Raw genomic sequence first — 14,377 nt, forward strand, 5'->3', positions numbered from 1 at the left:
GTTTTTGCTGGCGACAAGACGGTCCCGGTTGAGTCGGAGAACCCAAGTCAGGGGTGTGCATCATGCTGCTGCATTGTCAACACGAAGCTGTCCCTCCCCTTAAAACATCAGTGGGTGCTAGAAAGTCGTGTGCCGTTAGGATCTACTCTCCATGCTCGGAGGAGGCGGGGTGAGCTTAGTAAAGAAACATTTTTGTTAAAGAGAAAAATACTGTCGATAGTAGTATGGTAAAACAGCAAGCCTTAATGTATATATCTTGTATGTCTAGATGTTTTTAAGTTGGAAGTTTTATAAGATAGTTTTAACTATTACCATAATGGATTTCATGTTGTACCTTTTATATTTTTATGTTTTAGGTCCTCCTGGTCCCAGGGGTCCGAAAGGTGACAGAGGACAGCAGGGCCCCCCTGGTCCCACTGGCAACAAGGGACAGAAAGGAGAAAAGGGGGAGCCTGGGCCGTCTGGCCCCGCCGGTGAGAGGGGTCCAATTGGGCCAATTGGTCCCCCTGGAGAGCGAGGTGGCAAAGGCTCCAAAGGCTCTCAGGGTGCCAAAGGCTCCCGCGGGTCCCCAGGGAAGCCCGGCCCTCAAGGTCCCAGTGGGGACCCAGGCCCCCTAGGCCCCCCAGGCAAGGATGGACTCCCTGGCCCCCAGGGCCCTCCTGGCTTCCAGGGACTACAGGGCACTGTGGGGGAGCCTGGGGTGCCTGGACCACGGGGGCTGCCGGGCTTGCCTGGGGTGCCAGGCATGCCTGGCCCCAAGGGCCCTCCAGGTCCCCCAGGCCCATCAGGAGCAGCAGTGCCCCTGGCCCTGCAGAACGAGCCAACCACAGCACCTGAGGCCAATGGTAAGTCTGGGCCATCTCTCCCTCCCTGGCACCAGGGGACAGGGCTGGTGTGTGTGCTTGTGGCTGGGCTGGGCCCCGGTGTGCAGCTCCAGGCTTCTCCCTACACCCCATTTGGTAGCAGAGGCCTCACAAAGGGGAGGCAGCATCACTCAGGCACATGCGTTTCTCTCTAAACATAATCAGGTTCTGTAGCCCTTGTTTATTTAGCTGAGCCTGGCCCTCAGGGGCAAACACATCCCCAGACGTTCCCTTCGTGAAAGTCTAAGGATGGCCACTCCCAACCCTTCCAGTCCCACTTTGTGCCCTTCACCTGGGGAGAGATGTCCCTCAGTTAACATGCAGGTGGCACTTTCTGTTACTGAAGCCCAGATTTCATTTTTTTTGAAAAGGTATCATGGAAACATCTAGTCTTTTCAGAAATAAACCTTTGGTAAAACCCTCAATGCTGGGTTTGCAACCAAGCCTATTTCTCCCTCCTTGGACCCACACCTGATTCCAGCCGACTCCCGATTCCACTTGATTTCCTTCAGTACAACTTGGGTCACCTTTGCCGTCTGTGAGCCTGATCGGGTTCTGGGTTCTCCCTCCAGTCTACAGGTTCCCTGTGACTCCAGACTGACACTGAGCATCTGTGCCTGCTCTGCATTTTGTTGTTGTTTCTATTATTTCTGTCACTGTAAAGACTCATCCAGATGTAGAGGAACAAAGACCCAGAGCAGATATTTTCCAGATTATGTAGTTTTAACTACTGTGTCCTCTGCAGTCCACTTCCCTGCACTGTCCTTGCTCCCAGCATGTCCCTGAATGTCAGTCATGGGCTCCACACATGGACACGGGGGCTGCTCCTGGCCTGCGGGGGAAACGGGGTTGTGGCTGTGGCCTCATAAACATAGCTGGAGAAGGCATGGTGCTTTTCGTGTTTGTTTTTAATCAGTGTTGCAAACCTTCACATTCCTAGGCTGCCCGCCTCACTGGAAGAACTTCACAGACAAATGCTACTATTTTTCGGTTGAGAAAGAAATTTTTGAGGATGCGAAACTTTTCTGTGAAGACAAGTCTTCACATCTCGTCTTCATAAACACAAGAGAGGAACAGGTATGCTTGTAGCATACTTAGAGTTGGGGAAAACTGTAATTTAGGGATAGTTTACATCTGGAAATTGCATGCTTACTAGGGAGTCAAAGATGTCAAGAATTCATGGTCATATAAACACAGAAGGCTGCATTTTGGCGATTTGGGCTTTATCCAGTGATGAGAAGCATTCCTGGCATGGGAATTATATCTTCTTGCTTCCACCTGGAAGATTGCTCCATCAAGCCTGGAGGTGTGTGGCTCCTCCCAGTGGCCATGGAGAGAGCAGTAATGCAGAAGAGAAGCCTGCAGGCTGGCACCAGGCACCTGAGGAGAGAGTGGCAAAGAGACATGAGCACTATAGGATTAGAGTGGAGTGTAAGGGACCAGACATGGGGCCCCAGCAAGGTCAGGAAGGGCAGAAAAGGCCATAGGGTAGAGCCCACGTGGGAAAGCGATGGTGACTACTCACTCACCAGGCCTTTACTGTGTGCCAGGCACCGTGCAAGGTATTTTCTGCTTTAAACCTTACAACAACCCTAGTGGGGGTATTACTATCCCTACTTTACAGATAAGAAAACTGAGGCCCCACAAGGTTTAAGTGATTTATTCATGGGGCAACAAGTAAATGCAGAGCTGAGCCTGAAAGTGAGGTCCCCCAGCAACAGTGCCAATGGTCTTTCTTTGGTGCCACACTGTTCCAGTGGCCTCCTTCCTTTTCTCAAGTATCTCTGGCAAGTACACCCCTGAAAACAGACGCTTCCCACAGTAGCTGACTGGGACTGAGCACACAGCCAGGTGCATGGGCTTTAGGGTATACAGAGCTGGGCCCAATCCCAGCTCAGCCACTTATCTTTATTACGTGGGTTGTTGTAAGGCCCAAAGACACACTGCATGTGACATACTGGAGATGGCACCAGGCCCAGAGGAAGAGCTCAGTGGTGCCGTAGCTGTTGCTGTTGTGGGAGAACACAGGAGGGCTGGGGGTAGAAATGGATGGAGCCTGGTTGAACTCACTAAGTGGTCTGGGTGAGTTGGAGGAGTAAGAACATTGCTGAAATATCACTTACGAGTTTGTAAGAGGAAAACTATCAAAGCCCCCAAACAGTGCAAACAAATCAAGTGCAATAAAAAAGAGAACAGCAAAAACAGGGCAATGTGCTGACAAACATCCTCTTTTAAACTGTCCTTTTTTCCTAAATGTTGGAGGGGGAAGCCCCCACACATCTGTTCCAAGAAATACTAACGCACCGTCTCTGGTTTATTGTTCAGCAATGGATAAAAAAACAGATGGTGGGGAGAGACAGCCACTGGATTGGCCTCACTGACTTGGAGCATGAAAACGAATGGAAGTGGCTGGATGGGACGACTCCAGAATATAAGTGAGTGCTCAGAAACTTCCAGATGGGTGGTCAGAATCTTGCTGTTCTGTTTTTCACCTTTTGCCTGACTCTCTACAATTTCTTTCTTAATGACTTTATGTCCCAGACACTTTTCACACTGAGGTTCCTGTATTTCTATGAAGGGAAATTGTGGTTGGGACTCTATATACCGTAAAGCAGGGTTTTTCCTTTTTCTTTTCATGGAGTGAATTTTTTTCACTTCTGTGAAAAAAAAAAAAATCAGACTCATAAAACCACACAGTATGTACTTGTGGCTGAAACGTTCTTTTTAAATGCTGCTATGAAGGAGAAAGAGGCCCAGACAACCTCAGGCACATTCGGAGTTCACCCCAGCCATGGTTCTGACATGGGCTGGGGAGCTCCCTTCTGGATAACATCATCCATGCCCCTAACCTCGTGGGGCTTCTGTCCAGAACATGATTATAAACTACAAGTTTACAACTCTCCTACATACGGCAAGTTCAAGTGCATCACGAACAAAGGTGTTTGTGGGATAACCATCTCCTAAAGGTCTGAAGATCCCCTGTGTGGTCTGACATGACCTCAGTTCTCTAAAGGCAGCAGCAAAGAATGGAAGCACGTCACAGTGCCTTCTCAGAGCTCCTGGGGGCACAGAAGTCTTCACAAGCCTCCTCCTACCCCAGTGTCCACCATCCCTAATCCTGCCCAAGGGTCTGAAATTTCACTTCCTCCTCCCGCTTTGCCTCTGATGGATGTGAAAATATGCAAATAGAGCAGAATTTATAAAAACCCACCTCTGAACCCTCTCCTTTTCTGGAGACAGAGAAGACAGGCCCCACAGAGGTGCCAGTAGCGAGGAGGGCATCTCCATGTCAGGAGCACCTCCCAAGCACGGAGGAGACCGCAGCATCCATGGCACCAGGAGAGGAGAAAGTGAGGGTTTCAGGTCTCAGACAAAGTCGTGGGCATCAAGGCTGGAACTGCAGGAGTCAAGGAGCAGGAGGGGGTCAGAGTGGAGGGGCCACAGGCAGCTGGGTTGACAAACAGGCTTCTCTGTACTTTTAAACCCTTCATGTGAAAGCATCATTAGAAGATAAATGGGCCAGAATAAGGCCATTTCCTAAAAAATATTTTTTTAAAAAGTGACCAAAAGACAAGGTGGAGCATTTGAAGATTTTAAGTCTGCTGAAGGTCAGACTGGCCCCAGGGCATTGGTATCAGCCTTAGGGTCTAAAAGATACCCTGTCTCCTCCACTCTGCACCTGTCCATGGGGAGAGGAAGTGACATGAGTCCTGGTCCCTGGGAATTGGGCTGTCAGCCAGAGGAAAGCGCCCAGCATGGCACAGGTGCACTTCAGGAGGCTCAACGTGGTTGAGCGCTGGCAATGGAGGGCCGGAGGTGGGTATGGGAGGTAGAGATGAGTAAAGGAAAAGATAAATCTGTGACTTTGACAGTTAAGAGTGTCAAAATCTTTTTTTTTTAAAGGAGTTGGAGGGGAGCTGAAAAAAAAAAAATCAGTCTCCACTTTTCTCACAGCCATAAATGCAAAAAAGGTCTGGATTAGACTCACTAAGAAATTCAATCTTAAGCATTCCTCCAAGAAAAAAAAAAATGGACTGGCTCATATGGAACAGATTGAGGAGAAACATTACTGTCTATGCCAACTCTCCCAAGGTGGAACGTTTCTCCTCTTCCCCGGGCTCCAGCAAGAGTTACAGGATTTAGAAGGAGAGCACCAGCTTTGGTACCTGGGACCTGAGAAGGCTTACGTCACCAGACACCTTCCTGGGACTCTGTCTGTCCCCAGCCATAGCCACCCTGGAGCCTCCTGCAAGCTTGGCTCCTGTGTCAGCCACAGTGCAGACTGTGCTTCTCATTTTCCACCCAAAGGAATACATATACATGTAAAAACCCCCAGGATCAAATTTTAAAAGCAAGAATAAATTAGGCAGACATATTATGAGGCCTCAATAACTGAAGACTAATTCAACTTGACATAGAATAATAAACATTGCACAAACTAGAAAGACAGCCAGTGCAGTGAGGGGAGAGAGTGCATGCCCTGGAATCAATTGATGGTCTGGGTTCCAGGCCTTGACCGAGCACTCAACAGCTGTGGGACCTTGTGTTGGTTACTCAGCCATGTGAGCTCTCCATGTCCTCACATAGAAATGAACATTACGAAAGGACCCACACTGGTATGTGAATATTAAATAATATATATAAGGCATTTAGTACTTGGCCCATGGGAAGTGGTTAGGAAATGTCACCTGCTAGTATTGATATTATTAATGCTAATACTATCATAATCCTAACTATTTTCATACTAGTCAGTAATTACAGAATACTACTACTTAGCATTTATATATTAGACAGTGTCCTGATTGAGATGCCACAGTCTCTCAGATATCATAAGTTTGTAAAGAAGAATGTTTTCTGCCAGGCCCTGGGATAGGGCCTGGGTGTCAGACTCCCAGGGTCTCCCACCAGTATGAGTCTCCCCAACGACTCACCTTTATACCCTCCTCCTCTTTGCTTCTGTGGCCTCCAAACACTGGTTCATCACCTTCCCTTTCCCCTGCCACAGATTTCCTTTTACCCTTTCTACACACATTCATACTCATAAGCCCTTTTGAAATTGTCTCAGGGTTTTGCTGTTACTGTTAAAGAGGATATAGACAAGGGGAAAAGGGTCTCTCCTCTGCCTGTTGTAAACTCCGTGTTTGATACTGCTATATGACTGAGGAGAGACAGTGCTGAAATAAACAAACAGAAAGCGATGGTCACGTGGAATGGATGCCAAAGGCTGAGGGCACACATGGATCTGAACTAAGGTTTATTTCCAATACAGCATATGACCCGACTCACTGACTCTTAGGGCCAGCAACTGAAGAAAAGGATGGCCTGAGAAACCATGTACCATGTCTCAGAACAGGGCCCGATACAGGGTCTTCAGTGCTTTGGGTCCACAAACCAATACAGTCCCAAAGAAAAACTGGAGGGCTGACATAACATTGCCAGGATTGTATTTGACAATTATGGACATGAGTTTTTAAAATCACCTACCAACAAATCTCAGCACTAAAAAAACAAAGATAAAACCTACAATTCTTTTCAAGAAATGACAGCTAACCATCATACACACACACAAGCACACACACGCACTGTCCTTATTTTTCTCCTTCCACCACAGACCTGTGAAAGCTTCATTCAGACCAGTACCAGCCCTCTGACTGGATCCACTGGGCCCCAGCCCCGTGGTAACATTCAGTGAATTATCCTGGGGCATCCACTGTGAGCCATCCTCCCTGCTGGCCTGGAGGATCTTTTCCAGAGTGTGTGGGTAACAACATGAGTGAGAGGTGGTGTTCTTCCACTTATATAAGAAAATCTGATTTCCAAGACCACAATCCAGAAGACATATATACCAACCCCAAATGTGGACACAGGAAAGAACAGGGATTCAAAGGAGATTTCAACATTCATCTCTCAGTAACTGATAGAACAAGCAGAAAAACCAGAAGGGATATAGTAGGCACTACCACCTAACTTGACTTCGTGCACATTATGGAACACTTCATCTAACAACTACAAATATACATTCTTTTCAGGTGCTTATGGTAAATTCACCAAGATAAACTATATGCTGGGCCTTCAAACAAGTCTCAATACATTTATTTTTTTAACATTTTATTTACTTGCTTTTTAGAAGGAAGGGAAAGGAGGGAGAAAGGGAAGGAGAGAAACATCAATGTGACAGAGAGACATCGATCAGTTCTCTCTTGCAAAACCCCAACCAGGGACCCAGCCTGCAACCCAGGCATGTGCCCTGACTGGGAATTGAACCTGAGACTTTTTGGATTGCAGGATGACGACCAACCCACTGAGCCACACCAGTCAGGGCAAGTCTCAATACATGTAAAAGCAATGGTATTATACAGAGTATGTTCTCTGACCAGAACAAAATTAAATTAGAAATCAAGAACAAAAAATATAGCTGGAAAATCCACAAATAGTTGGAAATCAAAGGACACATGTCTAAATAACCCATGGGCTAGAGAAAAAAAATCACAAAGGAAATTTTCAAAAGTTTCAAACAAAATGAAAACATAACCTACCAGGTTTTGGGGGATGCAGCTAAAACAGTGTTTAAAGAGCATTTATAGCGTTAAAACACTTACAAAAAAATTTTAGGTTCCGGCCAAGATGGAACCTTGTGTAGGTAGAAACACTTTGCTTCCTCACACAACCAAAAGAAGGATAACCACCAATTTAAAAACAATAAACAGCCAGAAGTGCCAGAAAATCAAATTGAATGGAACTCTGACAACCAAGGAGTTAAAAAAAACATTCACCCAGACTGGTCGGAGGGGCAGAGACAGGAGATGGGCAGCTGAGTGGAGAGGACATGCAGCAAGGCAGTGGACTACACAGGCCAAGAGGGGCTGGCTGAACAGGAAACTAGAGATTCAAAACCTCTAGCTATAAACTACTGCGGGGGTTACAACAGCCGGAGAAACTCCCAGTCTCACAGGAGAGTTTGTTGGAAAGTGGGGATAGAATGGAGCAATCGAGGGACATTGTTCCCTCTCTGATCCCTCCCCCACAGACAGCACCACAATGAAGCTAAGAGGGTTGCTCCCTTCCCACCCCATGAATACCTAAGGCTCCACCCCTCACAACATAACAGGTATGAGACAAACAAACGTGGCCCAAATGAAAGAACAGATCAAAACTCCAGAAAGAGAGCTAAACAATGAAGAGTTAGACAACCTATCAGATGCAGAGTTTGAACACCTGTAATCAGGATGCTCACAGAATGAATTGAGCTCAGTCGCAAAAAGAAGGAAAAATGAAGGCTACCCAAAGTGAAATAAAACAAAATATACAGGGAACCAACAGTGAAGGGAAGGAAACAGAGACTCAAATCAATGATTTGATACAAAAGGGAGAAATAAACATCCAACTGTAACAGAATGAAGAAACGAGAATTCAAAAAACTGAGGAGAGGCTTAGGAACCTCTGGGACAATTTTAAATGTTCCAACATCTGAATCATAGGGGTGCCAGAAGAGCAAGAGCAAGAAATTGAAAACTTATTTGAACAATTAATGAAGGAAAACTTACCCAATCTGGCAAAGGAAATAGACTTCCAGGAAGTCCAGGAAGCTCAGAGAGACCCAAAGAAGTTGGACCCAAGGAGGAATAGACCAAGACATATCATAATTAAGTTACCCAAGATTAAAGATAAGGAGAGAATCTTAAAAGCAGCAAGAGGAAAGGAGTTACCTACAAAGGAGTGCCCATAAGGCTATCAGCTGATTTCTCAAAAGAAACCTAGCAGGCAAGAAGGGGCCGGAAAGAAGCATTTGAAGTCATGAAAGGCAAGGACCTACATCCAAGATTACTCTATCCAGCAAAGCTATAATTTAAAATGGAGGGGCAGAAAAGGTGCTTCCCAGATAAAGTTAAAGGAGTTTATAATCACCAAGCCTTTATTATATGAAACATAAAGGGACTTATCTAAGAAAAAGAAGATCAAAAACTATGAATGGTAAAATGACAACAAACTTATAACTATCAACAACTGAACCTAAAAAAACAAAAACTAAAACTAAGCAAACAACTAGAACAGGAACAGAATCAGAGAAATGGAGATCACATGGAGGGTTTTTAGTGGGGAGGGGAAGAATGGAGGGGGAAAGGTATAGGGAATAAGAAGCATAATCGGTAGGCAAAAAATAGATGGGGGAAGGTTAAGGATAGTATGGGAGAACAGAGGATAGTATAGGAAAACAAAGAAGCCAAAGAACTTATAGGTATGATCCATGGACATGAACTAAGGTGGCAGAGGGGATGCTGGTGGCAGGGAAAAAGGGTGGAGGGGGATAAAGGGGAGAAAAAAATTTGGAGAACTGTAATAGCATACTCAATAAAATATACTTACAAAAGGAGAATATAAATAAATATTAGAAATAACATGGAGGTAGAATTTTAACAACAACTTATTGGTTATGTGATGCAGTACTCGAATGCTCTCACTGAGCAATTCAGAATGCAATTAACCAATTTAAAGAATACCAGAGATACAGTCTTTCATCAAAGTCAAGAGAATATAAGGCCCTCAGAGGAGAAAGGGATAAGAAAGAATTTTGGCGGATTTGAAGCAATCAGACAAAATCTTCATGTTTTTTATGTTTACGTTAATCATTGTAAATAACCAGTAAATAATAACTATTAAAAAAAGAAAGAAAAAAATTTTAAGTTGAAAATCAACGATCTAAGATTCTACTTTCAGAGGGTAAAAGAAGAAGAACAAATTAACCCCACAGTAAGTAGAAGGGAGGAAACAATAAAGGATGGAAAGCAATGAAACAGAAGACAGACAAACCAGAGAGAATCAGTGAGCCAGGGGCATGTCAAAGCTAATCTTTCTACTCTTGATGGAATAAATGCAGGTCCATCACTTGACAGAGGTTATCACTGTTAACTGAGGTCATCTCTTAGCACAGGGGAATCAGACACAATTGGGATGTGTACACTCTGCCCATTTGGTCAGAGCAGAGCTGTGAGGTATTGTTTTAAGGCCTTGCCTGCCCACCCAGCCTGCAGTTGCCCACCTTAGATCACCAGAGATGTGATATTCTTCCTGAGGGTTTCCCAAAACACAATGAATCTGCTTTATTCTTGCCCACTTCCTGGTCCCCTGCACTGCACATCACTTGGTGGGAGTATGTTGTCAAATTATGAGTAACTGTTCTCACCTCTACATCACAAAGATAAAACATGGGTAGCCTTTCTATCTACACAGACTGTTCCATATAACATCATCTACTGTGATTTTAGGCTAGAGAGACAGAATGGTGGGGACCAGAAGGGACCCCGCAGTGTCACCTCACTCAGTGACTCTGGTCCGTGCTTCACATTGCTGTCAGAGTGGCACTAGCTTAGGCCGTGGGAGAGCACTCTTCCACTGGACAGACCCCTAGAGTGGGAGAAAATTCTACAGCAAAAAAGTACTTCTCACTACTAAGATTTTCCTGTTTTGAGGCCAGGCTCTTACCAGCAGAAGTTTTTTGGCCATGAAGCCTCAGTCAATCTTGTGGTTGATGAGAAGTTACTAAGTTGCGAGGTTGGAAGGGGCGAATCCCAAGAGTCAGACGTGTTCTGTCTCCATTAGGATCAGCCAGAATCCCAGGGAGGCGGGAAGGGGTGGTTGGTGGGGGGTGGGGGGGACAGGAGGGTAGTGGTTACACCCACAAGCCGATGTTCTTATGTGTTTCCAGCTCACTGGAACATTGAATCCAAGTGCTTCTAAGGTCCCTGGTGTACTTACAATACGGGTGTGTTGCTACCCAACCACTTCTGTGACATGTGTATTAAAATATGAGTTTCAGGGATTTTCAGCCCAGGCCTCTGCCATTCTTTTCCCAAAATCTATCCATCAGTGAGCTTGTGCTATTTAAGCTGAGTTTTATCTCCAAATATGTGTATTCTCTTTATCTAACATGTTCTGTTCTGTTTTATTATAAACATGTAGACTGAGAGGGTTTCAACAAATCATTCCATGTGATTTTAGTTTTTCCAAAGAGATGCTTCGAGACTCTGGGTACTCAGTCTACAGGACAGATTTCCCCTACAGCCTGGCTTCAGGACTCCACCACCCACCCACACAGGTCCCACCTCACTCACCCTACTCACCTCCACAGAACTGCATTCTACTTTTTGTCCTAAAGAAATGCCTTGAGTCCTGTAGGTGAAGAATTCCAATATCCTGGGAAGACAAATGGAGAATTGTGATAAGAAATTACCTTTGATATCAGTTATCTTTTTGTCTGGTCTATAAATCCCATTTATCTACTAAAAATGACAAGGAAATGCAAAGCATAAATATTATGCAGGTCTTCTATCAGAAATCATACAATTTCCCAATTAACTGAGAAATAAAAAATATCGAATGTCCCATCATTGTACATTCAAGAATCACAGGTCTCAAATTTGGTTAACAAAATTGGAATTGAGCCCCCTTACATTACTGGCAGAAGTAAACAAAATGTCCAAGAGCAAACTACCCAGGCATCATTGACATTTCCAGAGGGGCTCTGCAAGGTGGATAGAAATGCACAGAAAAGCATCCGTGTGAAAGTAAACTGTTTTTCCTTCCGACTTCATCTCTCTCTGGCATGACTGTGGCAGTCTGGGATTTTTAATTCATCATCTCTTGCCCATTATGTCAGTTCCGGGAGAGGCCAGGGCTGTCTATTCGCCACACTGCAGTGTTGCCATCACCCTGAACTATCCCTGACCCAGAGCAGGTGATCTGTGGATATCTGTTGTGTGAAAGTGTGAATGAATTGCTATTTTTAACTCTTCCTCCTAACTGTCACCCCAGTTTTGCTCTCCTCCATTGACAGTTTCACCTAAATTACCTTTTCATCACTAGTTTTATTTAAGTAAGGTCACTCGATATTTTTTTTTTAATTCCCTTTAACTGTACATTTCAATTGTCCTTTCCCACTGCCCTCTGATTTTGTTGGTTTTATTGTCAAAAGATGTAGGGCAATCGGGCTCTTATCCTTGGATGGTCCCAGACCACACTATGGCTGCTAGAATAATGTTATAGTCTATGGAAGCGTCTCCTGCTGCAGATGTTCTTTCAGACCCTCCACATAAGACAAACTTGTCCTCTCAGGTAACCACAGGCTTCTGTGCAAGACCTGCTTCCTAGAGAAAATTTACTTTCCAGTTTTGAGTCTTGGAAGCACGTCTAACTTATTGCATGGAAACAGTCAAGAGCAGCAAACCCTGGCAAAGCGGTGATTTGAGCAGTGGCATCCAAGTTAGCAAGCCCAAGTGAACTCATCCTAAATAAAACTTGTTTTTAAGAATCTCTCTTCCAAAAAAGGCAGTGAAATGTATGAGTCATTTTTAGTAAGATTAAATTACTATTTCTTTCTAAAACAATCAACCATCTACAACTTAACCAGACAACCATAGCCAAGGGTTTGTAATTATAGGTTCTTGTAAATGTGTTTCATGGGTCTCTCACTTTCTCTGCCTTTTTGACTTGTTACAGAAGCAAGGTATCAAAATACAGAAAGATTCCTCAGGATTCTCACAAGAGTATGTGCATGTACCATATCCTCATAGTGCATATAAATTCATGCATAAATATTTACACACATGCCCAGAAGTCAGCATTGCCATACACACTAGACATTTTCATTCATCTAACTGTGTTGAAGAAGGAGTTACCCCCTCAGCATTGTGATCCAGCAGCTCAATGAGTTGATTTCATTGTGACCAAGAAAACTTAGTAGGGAGATGCTGTAATACACACTATAGGCATACCTTGTTTCTAGAGCACACAAAAAGCAAGTCATAATCTTTTTGCTGGTGAGGGGTCTTGCCTTCAATTTGTAAATAACACAACACCTGTGAAGCATAATAAAACAAGGCACAATAAAATAAGGTATACTGTAATCTGCAAAACAGCTAATTCTTATTCTGAATAAGAGTATGCATTGATTTTTAAACAATGCATTTTCATTCTAGGACAAATGACATGCTTCAGTTTTGTCTTTTCTGTTTCCCCACTGCTTTGCGGTAAAGAAAACTTCTACATGACTTTGAAAATAACACTCAATTTCTGTTTTGTTAAAAGAAATTGGAAAGCTGGACAGCCAGATAACTGGGGCTATGGCCAAGGCCCAGGAGAAGACTGTGCTGGACTGATTTATGCTGGGCAGTGGAACGATTTCCAGTGTGAAGACATCAATAACTTCATATGCGAAAAAGACAGGGAGACAGGTAAGCAATAAAGGGGATTTAAGAGGGAACTACAGAGCTCCTATCCTGTTAAAGGGTAAGATGACTCTGAATCCAGTCCTGCTTCTGCCACTTACTGGGTGGGCAGGTTATCAACCTCAGAGGAAAAATAATGGCATCCTCTCAATGAGGTTGTTGTGAGGACACAATAATAAATGTGCTTAATGTATAGGAAGTGTTGAGTAAATGTTAGGCTAACCGGCTTGGGTTGTAATATTGTTACTCAATTGTTCTTTAACATATGGCACCAATGTTGTATCTTTTTCATAGAGTTCCATACACAGACAATTCAGGTAGCCAAGCATTTAATTCCATGTGTATTTATGGAGCATTTACTAGGGGCTGGATGTTGTGCTAAATAATGGAGGGATATACTCGGTGCCCTTATAAGTTAATAAGCCAAAGAGGCTTTTGGAGATTTTTTTCATTTCAAAAGGTACTTATCATAAGTTTCATTTATACATGACCTTCTTTAGAATTTGGCCTCTTAGTTTGCTTCATCAGAACTAGATTTAAAAGTTTGTAGAGAGAAGGAGTGAATGCTAATAGGTATAGGATTTCTTCTGGGGGTGATGAAACTGTTCTAGAATATGATTAGTCTTAAATTGTACAACTTTATGAATTTTTTAAAGATTTTATTTATTTTTAGACATAGGGGAAGGGAGGGAGAAAGAGAGGGAGAGAAACATCAACGTGCGGTTGCCTCTCACATGCTCCCTACCGGGGACCTGGCCTGCAACCCAGGCATGTCCCCTGACTGGGAATCAAACCAGTGACCCTTTGGTTTTCAGGCTGGCACTCAATCCACACCAGCCAGGAACTTTGTGAATATTATAAAAACCACTTTAATTGTATACTTTAAATAATATGTAAATTATATCTTGTTAAGTCTTTCTTAAAAAAAGGTTGGCGGGACACCTTGGAGGGCAGGCACTATCTTTGCACGCTCCCCCTGCCATGTTGCTGAGTGTCAGTATCTTTCTAAAGGGTATCCTCAGTTCTTTGCAGATGCTGCCCAGGGAACATCCCTTGACAACCTGGTTCTCATGGCCAGGAGAGCTTGCATTCCTGAGTCTAATGGGGCTATAACAGAGACAGTTCTTAGCCAGCTACCACCCACCCCCAGAGCATAGCACACACAGCAGAATGAACCTCACCCCCAGTCCTTCTGTGAAAGAGGCTCAGTTGCTTGTTCTGGAGCTTTGGCAAGAGGGACAAGCATCTGGTTTAGAGCACACCTAAGGGACTACTGAGGCCGGTGGACACAAC

The 14,377-nt window shown here is 44.2% G+C and overlaps 1 protein-coding gene across 1 annotated transcript in view; it reads left to right on the top strand.

Annotated features, from left to right (window-relative positions):
* COLEC12 (collectin subfamily member 12) overlaps positions 1–14,377 on the top strand; it is a 207,038-nt gene that overhangs the window by 179,908 nt on the left and 12,753 nt on the right. Inside the window, exons 6-9 of the mRNA XM_024580580.4 lie at positions 357–845; positions 1,804–1,940; positions 3,189–3,298; positions 12,945–13,090. Of these exons, the coding sequence (XP_024436348.2) occupies positions 357–845; positions 1,804–1,940; positions 3,189–3,298; positions 12,945–13,090 (882 nt within the window). The remainder of the gene's footprint in view (positions 1–356; positions 846–1,803; positions 1,941–3,188; positions 3,299–12,944; positions 13,091–14,377) is intronic.

This window comes from Desmodus rotundus, chromosome 10 (genome assembly GCF_022682495.2).
Source record: "Desmodus rotundus isolate HL8 chromosome 10, HLdesRot8A.1, whole genome shotgun sequence".
Lineage (NCBI taxonomy): Eukaryota > Metazoa > Chordata > Mammalia > Chiroptera > Phyllostomidae > Desmodus > Desmodus rotundus.